At 40.2% G+C, this 13,029-nt stretch overlaps 1 protein-coding gene across 5 annotated transcripts in view; it reads left to right on the forward strand.

Moving 5' to 3' along the window:
* Positions 1-625: 625 nt before the first annotated feature.
* GPCPD1 (glycerophosphocholine phosphodiesterase 1) overlaps positions 626-13,029 on the forward strand; it is a 66,967-nt gene continuing 54,563 nt past the window's right edge. For 2 of the 5 annotated variants that reach the window (XM_027559416.1, XM_027559420.1), the window contains exons 1-3: positions 628-795; positions 6,089-6,165; positions 9,127-9,223. In XM_027559416.1, coding sequence (XP_027415217.1) covers positions 6,117-6,165; positions 9,127-9,223 — 146 coding nt within the window. In that variant the 5' untranslated portion in view covers positions 628-795; positions 6,089-6,116. Of the gene's footprint in view, positions 796-6,088; positions 6,166-9,126; positions 9,224-13,029 lie in introns of all 5 variants that reach the window. The other 3 variants (XM_027559417.1, XM_027559419.1, XM_027559421.1) reach the window with 3 other exon arrangements.

The raw sequence follows: 13,029 nt of genomic DNA on the forward strand, positions 1-13,029 counted from the left end.
ACCCCTTTTCTTGCCCTCTTCTGTATCCGCAGGCAGAATTCTTTATCACTGCATCTGGGAAGCCGTTAAAAGCAATTGGAATAGGCAGGTTTGACAGGGTCTCCAGTGGGCAACTGTGATAATAACCACCAAGTGATACTGCAAGTATGAACCCCGTCCTTTGCATAGGGAAGGTATAAACTCTAAACTATCTGAGGTCTCTCAATTCTCTTTAACCCTAAAGATTTGGTCCAAGTGCGCTTTTCATTTTGTAACGAAATAGTTTCCACAGAATGTTAATCTTGTTAATCTCCCCCGCTTTCCAATGGGACAAAAGACGCAATTCAGGATCTCAGCTCCACCTTCCATTCTAGTTTGTCCTAGGACGGCTTAGGGGACCAAGGTAGGTGTCTAAGAACCCAGGTCAGGCCTCTGCCGCCGGTCCCGGTCAGCCGAAAAAACCCATACCGGAGACCCCTGGAATGCCCAGTAGCTCTCAGTCACCGATGCCTGCCCTTACCAGGATCGCGCGGCCCCGCCCCCAACGCGCGGCCATCCATTGGCCCGGAGGCCGCCGGGCGTGACGTCAGTCTCCGCCTCGCCGCTTTCTGGCCCCGCCCCGCGAGGTGGTCTGGCGGTTTGGTCTGGAGCAGCTGAAACCGGTTTGAGCGGAGCCGCTTCCTGTTGCTTGGTGCCGCTGCGGGCTGCCTGAGGGAGCGCTGGCGAGGTGCTGACGGCCGGCGCCCGGCACCTCGGCCTGCGACTCTGACTGTCGGGCGCGGAGTCGGTGGTGGCGCTGACCCGGGGACCCAGCAGGTGAGGTGGGAGGCCGGGTGGGCTGGGCGCTCGGTGCGGGGCCCTTGGCTGTCGCTCACGTTGCGGCAGAGCTGTCAGGGCTACGCGGCGGAGCGGGGGGCGAGTCGTGGGCAGGATCCCCCGCCCCGGACGGGCAGCCGGTCTGGAAACAGCGGCCTGGAGGTTTGCTTCTGTAAATCCTGTAAATACATGTTTATTGTATTTATCGTTTGCTGCCGCGATTACGCTGTGCTGCCTAGTGCTTAGTTCCCGTACGAAAATTCTGTAGCGTTTTCGGTAATACCAGAATGCATAGAGCATGAGACCACCTAAGTATTGGAAGAACCATTTAGGGAACGAAGAAACGTAAATGCAGCAGGACTCGCTCACCGCCACTCTCTGACTTCAAAAGTAATTCGTAGTGTTTTGACAACTGCTGCTTTTCTGAAATTGCTTATCCAAGTAGTCTAGGGCGTGCTTGTATAGTTCAGTTACTCCAAGAAACCGAAGTGCCTTACTTTTTTAGGAAAAGGTTCCAGTAATAGACATCAGTGCCCCTGATACAATTTTAAGACAGCTGCCTCTTTTTCTAAAGCTCTACTTTTTCCAAGCTCTTCAAAACCTAGTTCATCGATCCCCCTCTTTTCCCCTTCCCCGGTTATAAAGGAAATCAGGCATGAATCATGAGTTCAGTCACGAAGTGTGGATATCTTTCACCATTGAGACAGCGGTCTAGTCTGATGTAACACATAGAGGAACTGGTTGGGTGTTTGGGCTTGATGTTTTCTTCATACTTTTCTGTTGCCCTTCCTATTTCTGCGCAATTTCTATCCACTACTCCCCTCCCGGCCCCTTCTCCGCCCCCCCCCCCGCGCCCCCCCCCCCCCCCTCCCCGCCACGTCTTGCTGCATTTCTGACAGTTGTGACTTAGCTGAGAAATAAATACAAGTTATCAGTCCTTTTTCCAACGCCTAACGTTCTGGGTAAAAGTAAGTAACATAAGGTAAAACAAACAGGTAAAACTGCGCATGGTTCGGTCCGTTCTTGACATCACTAGCGAGAACTGATATTCTAGACAAGATGAGATTAGGAAAGTTCGACTCAAATAATGACCACAAAGGATATTTCAGTGGCAGAGTGAGTAAAATTTGATATGTACAAATAGTAAGTTGATGAATCAAATCTTTGTGTATAACTTAACCAGGAAAAATAAATGTATATGAAAGTAATATCTAGATGAAATGAAAAAAACTTTGGAGTGGTTTTCTGGCATTGTGTAGAAAGATGATTAACGAGTTTCCTGGCTTAATGAAGCCTTCAGAACTGCTTTCTTAATAAAAAACCCATCATGTCTGTGCCCAGTCGTGTCCGACTCTTTGCGACCCTGTGGACTGTAGCCCACCAGGCTCCTCTGTCCATGGGATTCTCCAGGCAAGAATACTGGAGTGGGTTGCCATTTCCTTCTCCAGGTGATCTTCCCAACCCAGGGGTCGAACCGAGGTCTCCCGCATTGCAGACAGACAGCTTTAACCTCTGAGCCACCAGGGAAGCCTCAAAATGTCTATGTACACTTGATTAAAGTATTGACTCAGTATACTGGGGTTGGACTAGAGGGATCATAATGATCCTCCACCAGGATAAGCAGAAGTTAGCTCAGGAAAGTATAGGCATTTATATATTGCTTTCTAATATGCATTTAGGAGGCAAAGCTGTTGGAGCCTAGAGAATTGGAAACCGCTTTTTTTTTGAAAAATATTTGAAGGAAAACAGTGAAATATGTCTTTTTGGCTAGGAAAAAAATACATTTTTGCTGAAAATATCTGTGACTTCAGTTTAGTTCTAAATTGTACCTCTGTTTGTTGAAATCTGTCTTTTGTTCCCTAAGCTTGCAAGCCGGTAAAGGAATATGTTAGAATAATTTATTTTACAAAAAGAATAAAGTAAAACTTACTTTGCCAGGTAGTATTTTTGAAGTATTTTTAAAATGTAAATTACAGTTTCATTTTGCAAATTATTCGAGTCCTTAAAAATGTGTTAAAATAGTGTTAAATGCAACTCAAAGTCTCAGATGAGAATGCTGTTTAATACTTACCTTCAGAAAGCAAAAAATGGAGGTTATGTTTAAAACCAAACCAGAAACATATCTCAGGAAGCATGTTTTGTACGTGAGGGTATAGGTGAATTAGTTAAATTACATATTCAGTCAGCTCCTGTATATAAAATGACTAGCATTTTCCATCTTATTCTTTTATGTATCTAGAAGATCTGTCCCTGTTCAAGTTGAGATTCCCTTTGCATATTTGGAAGAAGAGGAAATTTTGGTTGTGTAAATTTTTTGTTCCATGACAAAACAGTATTTTACTTTGGTGGTAGCAGGGTGCCAAAATGGTATACTTCAGTCCTGCACCAGAATTTTGGCCTCTGTCCACCATCAAGTAAACTGCTGTAGGAGCAGCTCTGCAGGCTTTTATTTGGAATGGCCTTAAATTTGGACAGTGCGGGGAGTGGAACTTAAACAGATTATATGATTTTTTTGGCAATTCAAGTTGGGGATGATGCATTGTTGACACCCAGTGAGGTTTTTTTTAGAGGGGTGGGGTTAATTTTGTGCTTGTGTATGCAGCTTTGGTATATAGTACATAATGTAAACTGCAGCTGTTTCCACCCAAGTTACTGTAGCCACTCTTACAAGCAACCTTAATAATGAGAGGCTCAACTGTAATCAGCTAACTCCCTTTTCATAAAATTTAATGCAGTAGAAATTCAGATATTTTTTACTAGGTGTTGATTTTAATACATAGGAATAATTATATCTGTTTCCCTAAAATTGGTTAAAACAGTTACTTAAAATTGATCAACAAATAATCAAGCACCAATTTTTAATTATATACATGAGATTGTTCTTAGTAACTGTGGCAGTAAGCATTGGGTGAAAGTTCAGGTTATATGTTGAGATTGGTTATTCAGCAGTTTGCTGGATGATAGAGCTTTTTGCTTTGTCTCAATTCAGTAACTTAAAAAGCCTAGTTTTTTAGATAACCTTAAGGTTTCTGCTTGATATGATTGATGTAGATAAATGTAAGAGATAAATTAAAAGTAGATTGCAGTGCTTCAATGAATCATTTATTTATTAGGAAAGAAAATCATCCTATTCTTAGGGTTATACTCAGATTCGTATCAGGTTATTTGAGTTATATAGGTTAAATGGCCGGTAACAATCTAGAACTAATTTTAGGTTTAAAACTTCTTTGGCTGTGCTCAAACTGGATGTATTAATATGTTTTAAGTAGATCAGGTTTACTCTTAGACATAGAAAATAGATTAGCATATGTGGTTTGATCAAGGACAGGTTTTTTTTTTCCCTCCAGTGTGGAATCTTGGGTTTTCTAACTGAATAAATAGTTACTAAATAGGGATTTCTTTAGACAAGTGACAGGAAACCACGTTGACTGATGGTCTTCCTGGTGGCTTAGATGGTAAAGAACCCGCCTGCAATGTGGGAGACCTGGATTCAATCCCTGGTTTGGGAGGATCACCTGGAGAAGGGAATGGCTACCCACTCCTAGCCTGGAGATTTCCATGGACAGAGGAGCCTGGTGGGCTACAGTCTGGTGTTGCCAAGAGTCCCACACGACTAAGCCACTTTGACTTCACTTGATTAGTTTATTTAGTATATTTACATTTTATAATTGATGTAGGTGAGATGATGCATAGTGACTCTTGATTTTCATTGCAGCCCCCACGAGGGTTAGTTATTAGAGATTCCTCATCCTTAGCCCTCTTGATACTTGGAGCTGGAGAATTATTTCTGGAGCGCTGTTCTATGCATTATATGGTGTTGAGCAGCACTCCCAGCTTTTACCACTAGATGCCAGGAGCATCACCCACAGTTGTGGCAACCAGAAATGTCTCCCGACATTGCCAGATACCCTTAGAGGACAAAATTGCTTCCAGTGGCAACTGCTGCTTTAGATCTGTCTGCTTTGACTTGAAAGTGTGGCTAACTGTGGGTGTTAGTGTTCATTAAATGACCATTGCGGAGTTGTGCATGTGTTCACAGGGAGGGGAAGGGAGCATAGCAAAAATGGAGGAATGAATAGCTGAGAAAGGTACTTCAGGATTTTTTTTTTTGAAATAAAATGTATAAATGCAAATAAACAGTATTTAAGCTGAAAAATTAATGGAAATGACATTAAGACATTGGAGTTCTTTTAGGAACATTGATGGATTTGAGGGTACAAAAGTTTTTTTGGAGGTGTTGGGATAGCTTATGTACAATATGATGTGGCCTTTTGTGTGGAGTATGTGTTCTTTCTATATTTAAATTCTATAAACTGCGTGAGAATTGATGTACATTAAAGTCTTTAAAAATTTCCTATCTTAAGTACTTAAATAAAGAGATGGTAAGGTGAATAAGTTGGTTAGGCTGGGAAAAACAGCAAAGAAATGGAAAGCAAGCTGGAGCGAAGATGTGGCTAAAGGAGTAAAGGACACCAGGAGCTTAGGGATTTAGATTTCTGTAAAATAATGGAAGTGATTCTAAGCCAGGGAAGTGAGAAGCATTCTAATTGACATAAAAATGTATTGTTGGAAAGTGATTGGAAGACAAAATATAAGTAGGAGGCTTGAGTTTTTAAAGAAGTTTAAACTTAGAAAGGCATGTATGTAAGATAAATTCGTATCTACAGGGTTTGGTAATAGATTACAGAGTTGAGACTATGGGACTGGAGTAATGATGGCCCTATAGTTAATAAAGAGAAACTTGAAAAGCTATTTGTAGGGCAATGAGTTTTGTCTTTTTTAAGCTATCAGGTCATTTAGAAGCAGATTCTCAAACTTGTTACGAAACATAACCAGTTTTTCAGTGGATGGTGCTTAAGTTCTTTGAATGTTTTCTTGTTATTAAAATTGGAACCTTCTTACCTTGAGCCAAGCTTTTTTCTGTCTGTAGTTGTGTGTGTGTGTATATTTCCCTCCACTGTAAACATGAGCCTGGTCAGGAAAGATAGGTGGAGTTCAAAACAGCTGCTTATTAGAGGAGTAACTGTGTGACAAGATAGTCTTGAATTCTAAGAAAAAAAAAGCTTGGATGCACTTGTTTTGCAGTTTTTTTCTGGTCCATGCATTCTTACAGAATAGGTTTGTAACATTAGGCCCTAAGACTTGCTGGGTAATTCCCAAATAATTCAGTCTCTCTAGTCTCTGAAATCTTTTGCTCACAGTTGAGATTCATTTTTGTTTTGTGCTTTTTAGCTTATTTCTTGGTGGTAGCTATCTAGATGTACTATAAATGACATCATCTTTTTCTTTATAGCACGACATCCTAAAATAAATCCATCAGAATGACACCTTCTCAGGTTACCTTTGAAATAAGAGGAACTCTTTTACCAGGTATTGTAAAGCTTTACTTTTAAACATTTTTAAAAATTACATTTTCCTTATCTGGATTATCTTAAATATAGAGTTGTTACTAGAGTGGACCTAATTTTTATTTATTTTTTAAATATCTTTCTAATTTTTAGATGAAAGTATCTTCAGGGCATGCCTGATAACGGAAATGTGCTTGGAGCATAGTAAGCCCAAGGAAAAAAACAAAAAGCTGTCTCAAATAGTGTCTTATTCTCATATTTTCCAGGAAAGCTGTGAATTTTGCATAGGATAAAGATATTTGAGCTGTTTTTTTTGGTCACACCCACGGCTTGTGGGATCTTAGTTGTTCCCTGACTAGGGATTGAACTTGGGCCCTCAGCAGTGAGAGAGGTTTTAAGTTGCATGAAAATGATGGAAATGTTTCTAGTGTGAAAAGTTGGTTAAATATTTGGCTAAGATAAATTTTTTCCTTACTTATACATCTGTTTTTAAAAGCTTCATTGTATTTTTTTGCTATCTACTAAAGCAGTGTGAAATAATTTGAGTGTAAGGTAGCACGTCAGAGCAATCACACCTTGGGCCTTCCCTGGTAGCACAGTGGTTAAGACTCCTTCCTGGCTTCCATTGCAGAGGGCATGAATTCTATCCTCTTTCAATCACTAGTCAGGGAACTAAGATCCTACATGCCTGCACAGTGTAGCCCAAAAAATGAACACTAGAAAAATACAGTATCATGCCTGGGTTATATACTTCCTTGTTTAATGCACTCTGGTTACACTGGCCAGTCCTCAAATCTGTTGCATTCCTTTTCTCCTTTGGGGCTTTTTCAAATTGTTTTCTTTGTTTAGATCTGTGCCCCTTCCCACTACCTCTTAACTTACTCATTCTATATATCAAGCATCTTTGATCCAGAAGCTATTACAGCACCTGATAGTGTGTGTTTGTTTAACACACATTCTTAGCCAAGATAATATTGGACAGCTCCACCTCTGGGCAAGATTCTGTAGGTTGAAGATTGCTGGTCTCTTGGGTCCAGTACTCACCTCTTGTCCAGTGTGTAATCTCCTTTGTGGAGAGAAGACTGCAGACCTGTATCTTTTATTGACTTTTGTGCATAGGCACTTTAAGCTAGAAGGGGCTGACCATGTCAGACAAAGAAGATGACTGCAGAATTAACTCTAGAGGAGTCAGCTTGACACGATGTAATTCCTGAAGGACTAGAGGGAAGATAGTGGTAGATGTGAATGTAGCTGAATCTAAGTGAAAGGAAAGGAGGTGGATGGACAAGAAGGACTGTCACCTTCTGCCTAAATCTTGTGTTCCTCCTCAAAACAACGAGGATGTATTCTCTGCTAAATGTGGAGAGAGTGCAGAGAGGGGTGAAGTTAGAGGGAAGAAGTTAAAAATATGTGGCAGTACTGTTTGAAATTCCTTTAGTTAGCATTCAAGTCTCTTGATAAATGAAAGCCAATGAAAGAAAGAGGCCTATTCTAGTAAAAAGTTTCCCTTTTTTTCTCATAGAAGCCATATTCAAAGGCAATCAGCAGAAAGAGTAACATTGTAGGAGGGTGTTGGTTAAATGCAGGAGCTTTTATATAGAAGGAAAGTAACTAAGTTTGTCCAGGTTTCACTTTTTTCCATGTCTGATACATGTTCTTTCCAGAACAAAGAGTAGCTACTGTTTTGTGTGGGAATAGGAAATAACTGAGTCCATGAAAAAGTTTGATGAGACTCTCCTTTATAAAAGAAATATAACAGGCCTGAATCAGTGATTTTTATGATAATCTATACTTTGAGCTAGGAACCATCTCATATGCTATACATATGCATAGCAGCATATGTGATCTTGAGAATAAATATTTGTGCTTTGTTTTTAACAAAAGTGTTTATCTTTTTTTCCTTTACATCAGAAAAGGTAGTGATAACCTAAGTTAATTGCAAAAAAAAAAATCTGATTACTTTAAGGATTGTTGAATATTTTAAAATGAAATCTTTATGTATAACCACCGTATGCCTTTATAGACATGTATTTAGAACCCTGAAAACTTCTGAATGACTACCACACTTGTGATTTTAGTTAAGTTTTAGATAGTCCAAGTATACAAAATGCTCATGCAGGTCGCCAAAGCCAAGTATAGCTTCAGTCTTACTGGAATAGTGTCCAAAGCTTGGAAGCCAAGCTACACAGAGTGTGAAGGAGTTTATCCTGAAGTTTTGTTCATTTGGGCTCAGTTCATTGTCTTTTTCTTCATGAATTTTAATTACAGTAATTCAGAATGTGTTGATATATAAGTTAAAGACTTCTGCATAATTATATTCAAGAACTTGTAGACTTTTGCTAAATGTATGAAATTAGCAAATATAGGTGATGTTGGTTTGTGTGTTGAGAAGTGTTCAGATGAAGTGTGATAGTCTTTTTTTTTTTTTTTAAGTAAAGAATACTAGATTTTTCGCTAGTTTTGTATTGAGGGTTTTTTTTTTTAGTGATGGTTACATTGCTCATGTCCCATTGATAATTTTCTTGATCTTTAACTTCTTGATAGCTACTGTTTGAGTTCCTGGAAAATATCAATTATTATTTCTCTAGGATACTTACATGCCTTTAGTGTTTTCCCCTTTAAATTGGAAGCTGCCTTGAAGACAAGGACTGTGGTTTGATCACTTTGTCTTCTTGGTGCTCATTATTGTTGGCTCAGTAAGTAGTTGAAAAATGAAGAAAATTCTGTTCCTGTACATCCTTCCTTTTCTCTGCCTTTGGTTCTGTAGAGGTGGGTCAGATTAATAATGCAGGTATAATCAAAACAGAAAAAAGAAACCCCCCAAAAAACCACACATGCTAGTGTGTGTGCCACCTGGGTTCAAACCCGTTTCTCCAGTGAAGCCCTTTCATCTCTGCTAAAGGGGACTCTGCAGCCTGTTAAACCAGTGCAACTTCCTAAAACAAAATGAGATGTTCCTACTTAACCCATTATGGTTTTTTAGGAGAGGTTTTTGCAATATGTGGAAGCTGTGATGCTTTGGGAAACTGGAATCCTCAAAAAGCTGTGGCTCTTCTTCCAGAGAATGAAACAGGTGAAAGGTAAGCATGGACATGTCATATTACCAAACAATTGTGACATTCAGATTATAAACCTGTTTTTTTTTTTCTTTAAAGAGATCTTGGTGTATTTTTCTTTTAGTTTTTAGCAAACTTATCACATATGCATACAGAGTAAAGTCATTTTACAAACTTTGCTGTAAAAAACAAGTTCCTTTGTTTCTCAGTTTTGACCTCAAATAGTTTCAAGTCTTGGCTGTTAGCTGCATCTTTTGGTACTTAATACCATGTTTCTAAACAGGCTTATATTGTTGTTTCTTATTTTAAAAATCTTTTTTAAGACATTGTCTTTGGCTTCTTGGTACATACTCTTTTTAAAAAATGTAGTTTTTGCTTTAGCCTAAGAAATAATTGTCTTGAGACATATATACTATTAAAAGCAGAGAGTAGAACACAGCATTAGAATTTTTAGCTAATGAAATGAGTTCACTACTGACATTAATTACAGCACTAAACTTAGCATGGGTGTGTTGATGCATTGGAGTGGAGAAAGGAGGGCCTGGGTGCCAGTTCATTTCTGCCATTCTGATTTGGGGCAGATCCCATATCTCTTAAGCCTCAGTTCCATCATCTACGTGGTAAAGAGGTTAGGATAGAATCAGTGATGTGAACAACGGTAATCCTCTGCCTGCAGATATTTTGAAGTGTTACTGATTGTCAAAATGTATGTGTGGGGGTAAAGGAGAGATGAGATTGTAAGTAGTGTACAAATACATGCAGTGCACCCAGGGAGAAACATCAGATTAGATGATTATTAAGCAGTTCTGCTAAAACTGTGGCCTGTAGACCCAGTGTTAGACAAAAAACATTTTTTATTAGTGCATGATGTGAGAAATGCACAAACTGAGAGCAAGTGTTTAGAAATGCTTACAGCAATTTGACATTGCTAGGACACCGATACATGTAATGGACTTATTGAACTGGATGTGTTGTAGACTAGAAGTATTGGTAGGGTAACAGAAACAGAAACTGGTCCTTCACAGCAGATAGTTTGAGGAGCACAGGGAAATAACAGGGAAAGTAGAACAAGACTATAATGTTCTCTTAGGAAAAGAGAACAAACACATAGAATACCATTTTCCCTGTCATTTGTGTGACACGTTTTCTCAACCAATTCTCTTCTGTTTATATATATATTAAATTCTGTTGACAAACGATATTGGGGTCACAGACAAATGAAATGTTTATTCTCTTCAAGTGGCTATTTTTTCCTTGATTTGTGGATCTGTCACTCTTGTCTGAGGTGAAACCTCATGTCCTTCTGAACTTGTTTACCTCTGCTCTGAATTCTTGATCTGCCCTATTACCTGTCTTCTCATTGCAGTGCCTTCTCTTGTTGTGAAGCAGGGCTCTAGGGCCCGAGGGCTTCAGTAATTGTAGCACGTGGGTGCCATTGTTGTGCACAGGCTTAGTTGCTCCCTGGCATTTGGGATCTTCCAGGACCAGGGACTGAACCCTTGTCTCCTGCATTGGCAGGCAAATTCTTAACCACTAGACCCAGGAAAGTCCTGAAACCACTTTAAAAAATTATTTTAAAAGGACTTTGCACTTTTAAAAGGGGCTTTTTTTAAAAAGTACATATGCTTAGGCCCTACTCCTGGAAGATGGATAAATAATGCATGGCAGAGGGACCCCAACACATTTTTAAAGCATATTAATTCTACTGTGCACATCTGGGGCAAGTTGCACTTAATCTGGTTGATTTTATCTATGAAATAATACTGGACATTTGCCATAATTTTGGTAGCAGAGATGGGAACTAAGTTTCACCCCAGAGTTGGTGGAATCTATCTAGAGCCCTGTATTGAAGAGGATTCTGAGGCTTATCAGGAAGAAGTAGTCAGGGCATATGTGCTGAGCATTTGGTCTGTCCTTGCTGTGCAGCAGTGTTTCTCAACCATATGCATCCAGTGTATCGAACTCCATGTGGCCAGGCTTCACCGCAGACCTATGAAACCAGTGTCCCAAGGTGGAGCCAGGACATATGTATTTTATTATTGCCAGGTTAATCTGATTGTTGTAGCTGGAGACCAGGGTTGACAGCTGGTTGTGGATATTTGTTAGAGACCAGAATTGAGTCAGAGTAAGGGTAATGCCTTAAGTCTGTCTTGGCAGAGCCAGGTGGGGAGCATTGCTGACCATCTGGTATCATGGAAGAACACACGGAGCTCCTGTTTAGTCACTGAACTATTCATGCTGAGTTAATGTTTGGGTAATGATCTATGACATGGGCTCTCAAACTTAAGTGTTCATCATCAGAGCCTGGAGGCTTGTTAAATTACAGAGTGCTTGGGCCCTCCCTGGGAGTTTCCAATTCAGTAGTTTTAGATGTATTCTGAGATTTTGCATTTCTACAAGCTCCTAGGTAATATAGTCCTGGAAGCACACTTTAAATGCTATTCGTCTATGATTTGAAGTTAAAAATTACTTATAATCTTGAACTGTAGTGAATTCTTTAACTGTTGAGTCCAAACTTTAGAAATAGCGTTTAGAATATGTTAGAATAGAATAGTTCAAAGGAAGACATTAAGTTGTAAGACTTACTTACAAACAAATAAGACACAGACTCTGCTTGACTTGGGAGGAATAGCTAGAGGCTGGGCAGGAGAATAAGAGACAGTGGAAACAGGCGGTTAAGTCAGTGACCTTAGCCTCAAAGCCTCTTAGCAGCCATGTAACATCCTTAGCTCAGAGAAGGCAGTAGCAACCCATTGCAGTACTCTTGCCTGGAAAATCCCATGGACGGAGGAGCCTGGTAGGCTCCAGTCCATGGGCTCGCTAAGAGTCGGACACGTCGGACACGACTGAGCAACTTCACTTTTACTTTTCACTTTCCTGCATTGGAGAAGGAAATGGCAACCCACTCCAGTGTTCTTGCCTGGAGAATGCCAGGGACAGGGGAGCCTGGTAGGCTCCCGTCTATGGGGTCGCACAGAGTCAGACATGACTGATGCGACTTAGCAGCCGCAGCAGCAGCAACATCCCTAGCTAAGTGAAAAGTGAAGAGATTCAGAAGTCTGCAGTGTTTGCTTGCCTTTTTTTGTTTGGAATATTTCTGGTTCTTTGTATGACTCATTGTTAAGGTCTCAGCTCAGATAGCTCTTGTGAGGTCTCCCTCCAAAATTTGTCCCCTCAGAAAGGTCAGCTAGTCCTTCCTATGTTTGTTTGTCTATTCACGTAAGCAAGCACTCTCCTTGAAGATAAGACTTTTTCTGCCTTACTCATCACTGTGTTTGATGCCTAAAGCTCAGCTTCTCTGTACATCAGTGCCAAAATGAATCTTGGAGACAAAAGAGTTTTGGTTGAAGTAGAAAAGGACAGCTTTATTGCTTTGCTAGGCAAAGCAGGCCACAATGGGCTAATCCCCTCAAAACTATGTGTCCCAAATTGGGAAAGATAGTCAAAAGTTTTATAGTAATTGCTCAAAGAAGGCGTGATCAGCTCGGTGGACATTTCTTCTGATGGGTGAGGTAAATGGGAGTCAACTTCATAAACCTTCAGGTCTAACTGGTCTGGGGTCTTCATGCTTGTGGGCTGCATACCATTGACTTCTCCCACCTGCAGGGGATTTCAGTATCTGTAAAATAGCTCAAGGATAACTGTTGTATGTATCCTTAGTAGGGAAATAGGACCTTGCCACAAGGCTGCTCTTGACTGTTCCTTTCTCCCTGGTCTTGCATCCCCTCCCTTCCCTAATTAAGAACTGCTGGAATCTGCCCATTGGAACTCAGGGATGGTCATGGAGACTGAATGAAGGTTGTTTATTAATCAAAGAAATGGGGGACACA

This window comes from Bos indicus x Bos taurus, chromosome 13, assembly GCF_003369695.1.
Source record: "Bos indicus x Bos taurus breed Angus x Brahman F1 hybrid chromosome 13, Bos_hybrid_MaternalHap_v2.0, whole genome shotgun sequence".
NCBI lineage: Eukaryota > Metazoa > Chordata > Mammalia > Artiodactyla > Bovidae > Bos > Bos indicus x Bos taurus.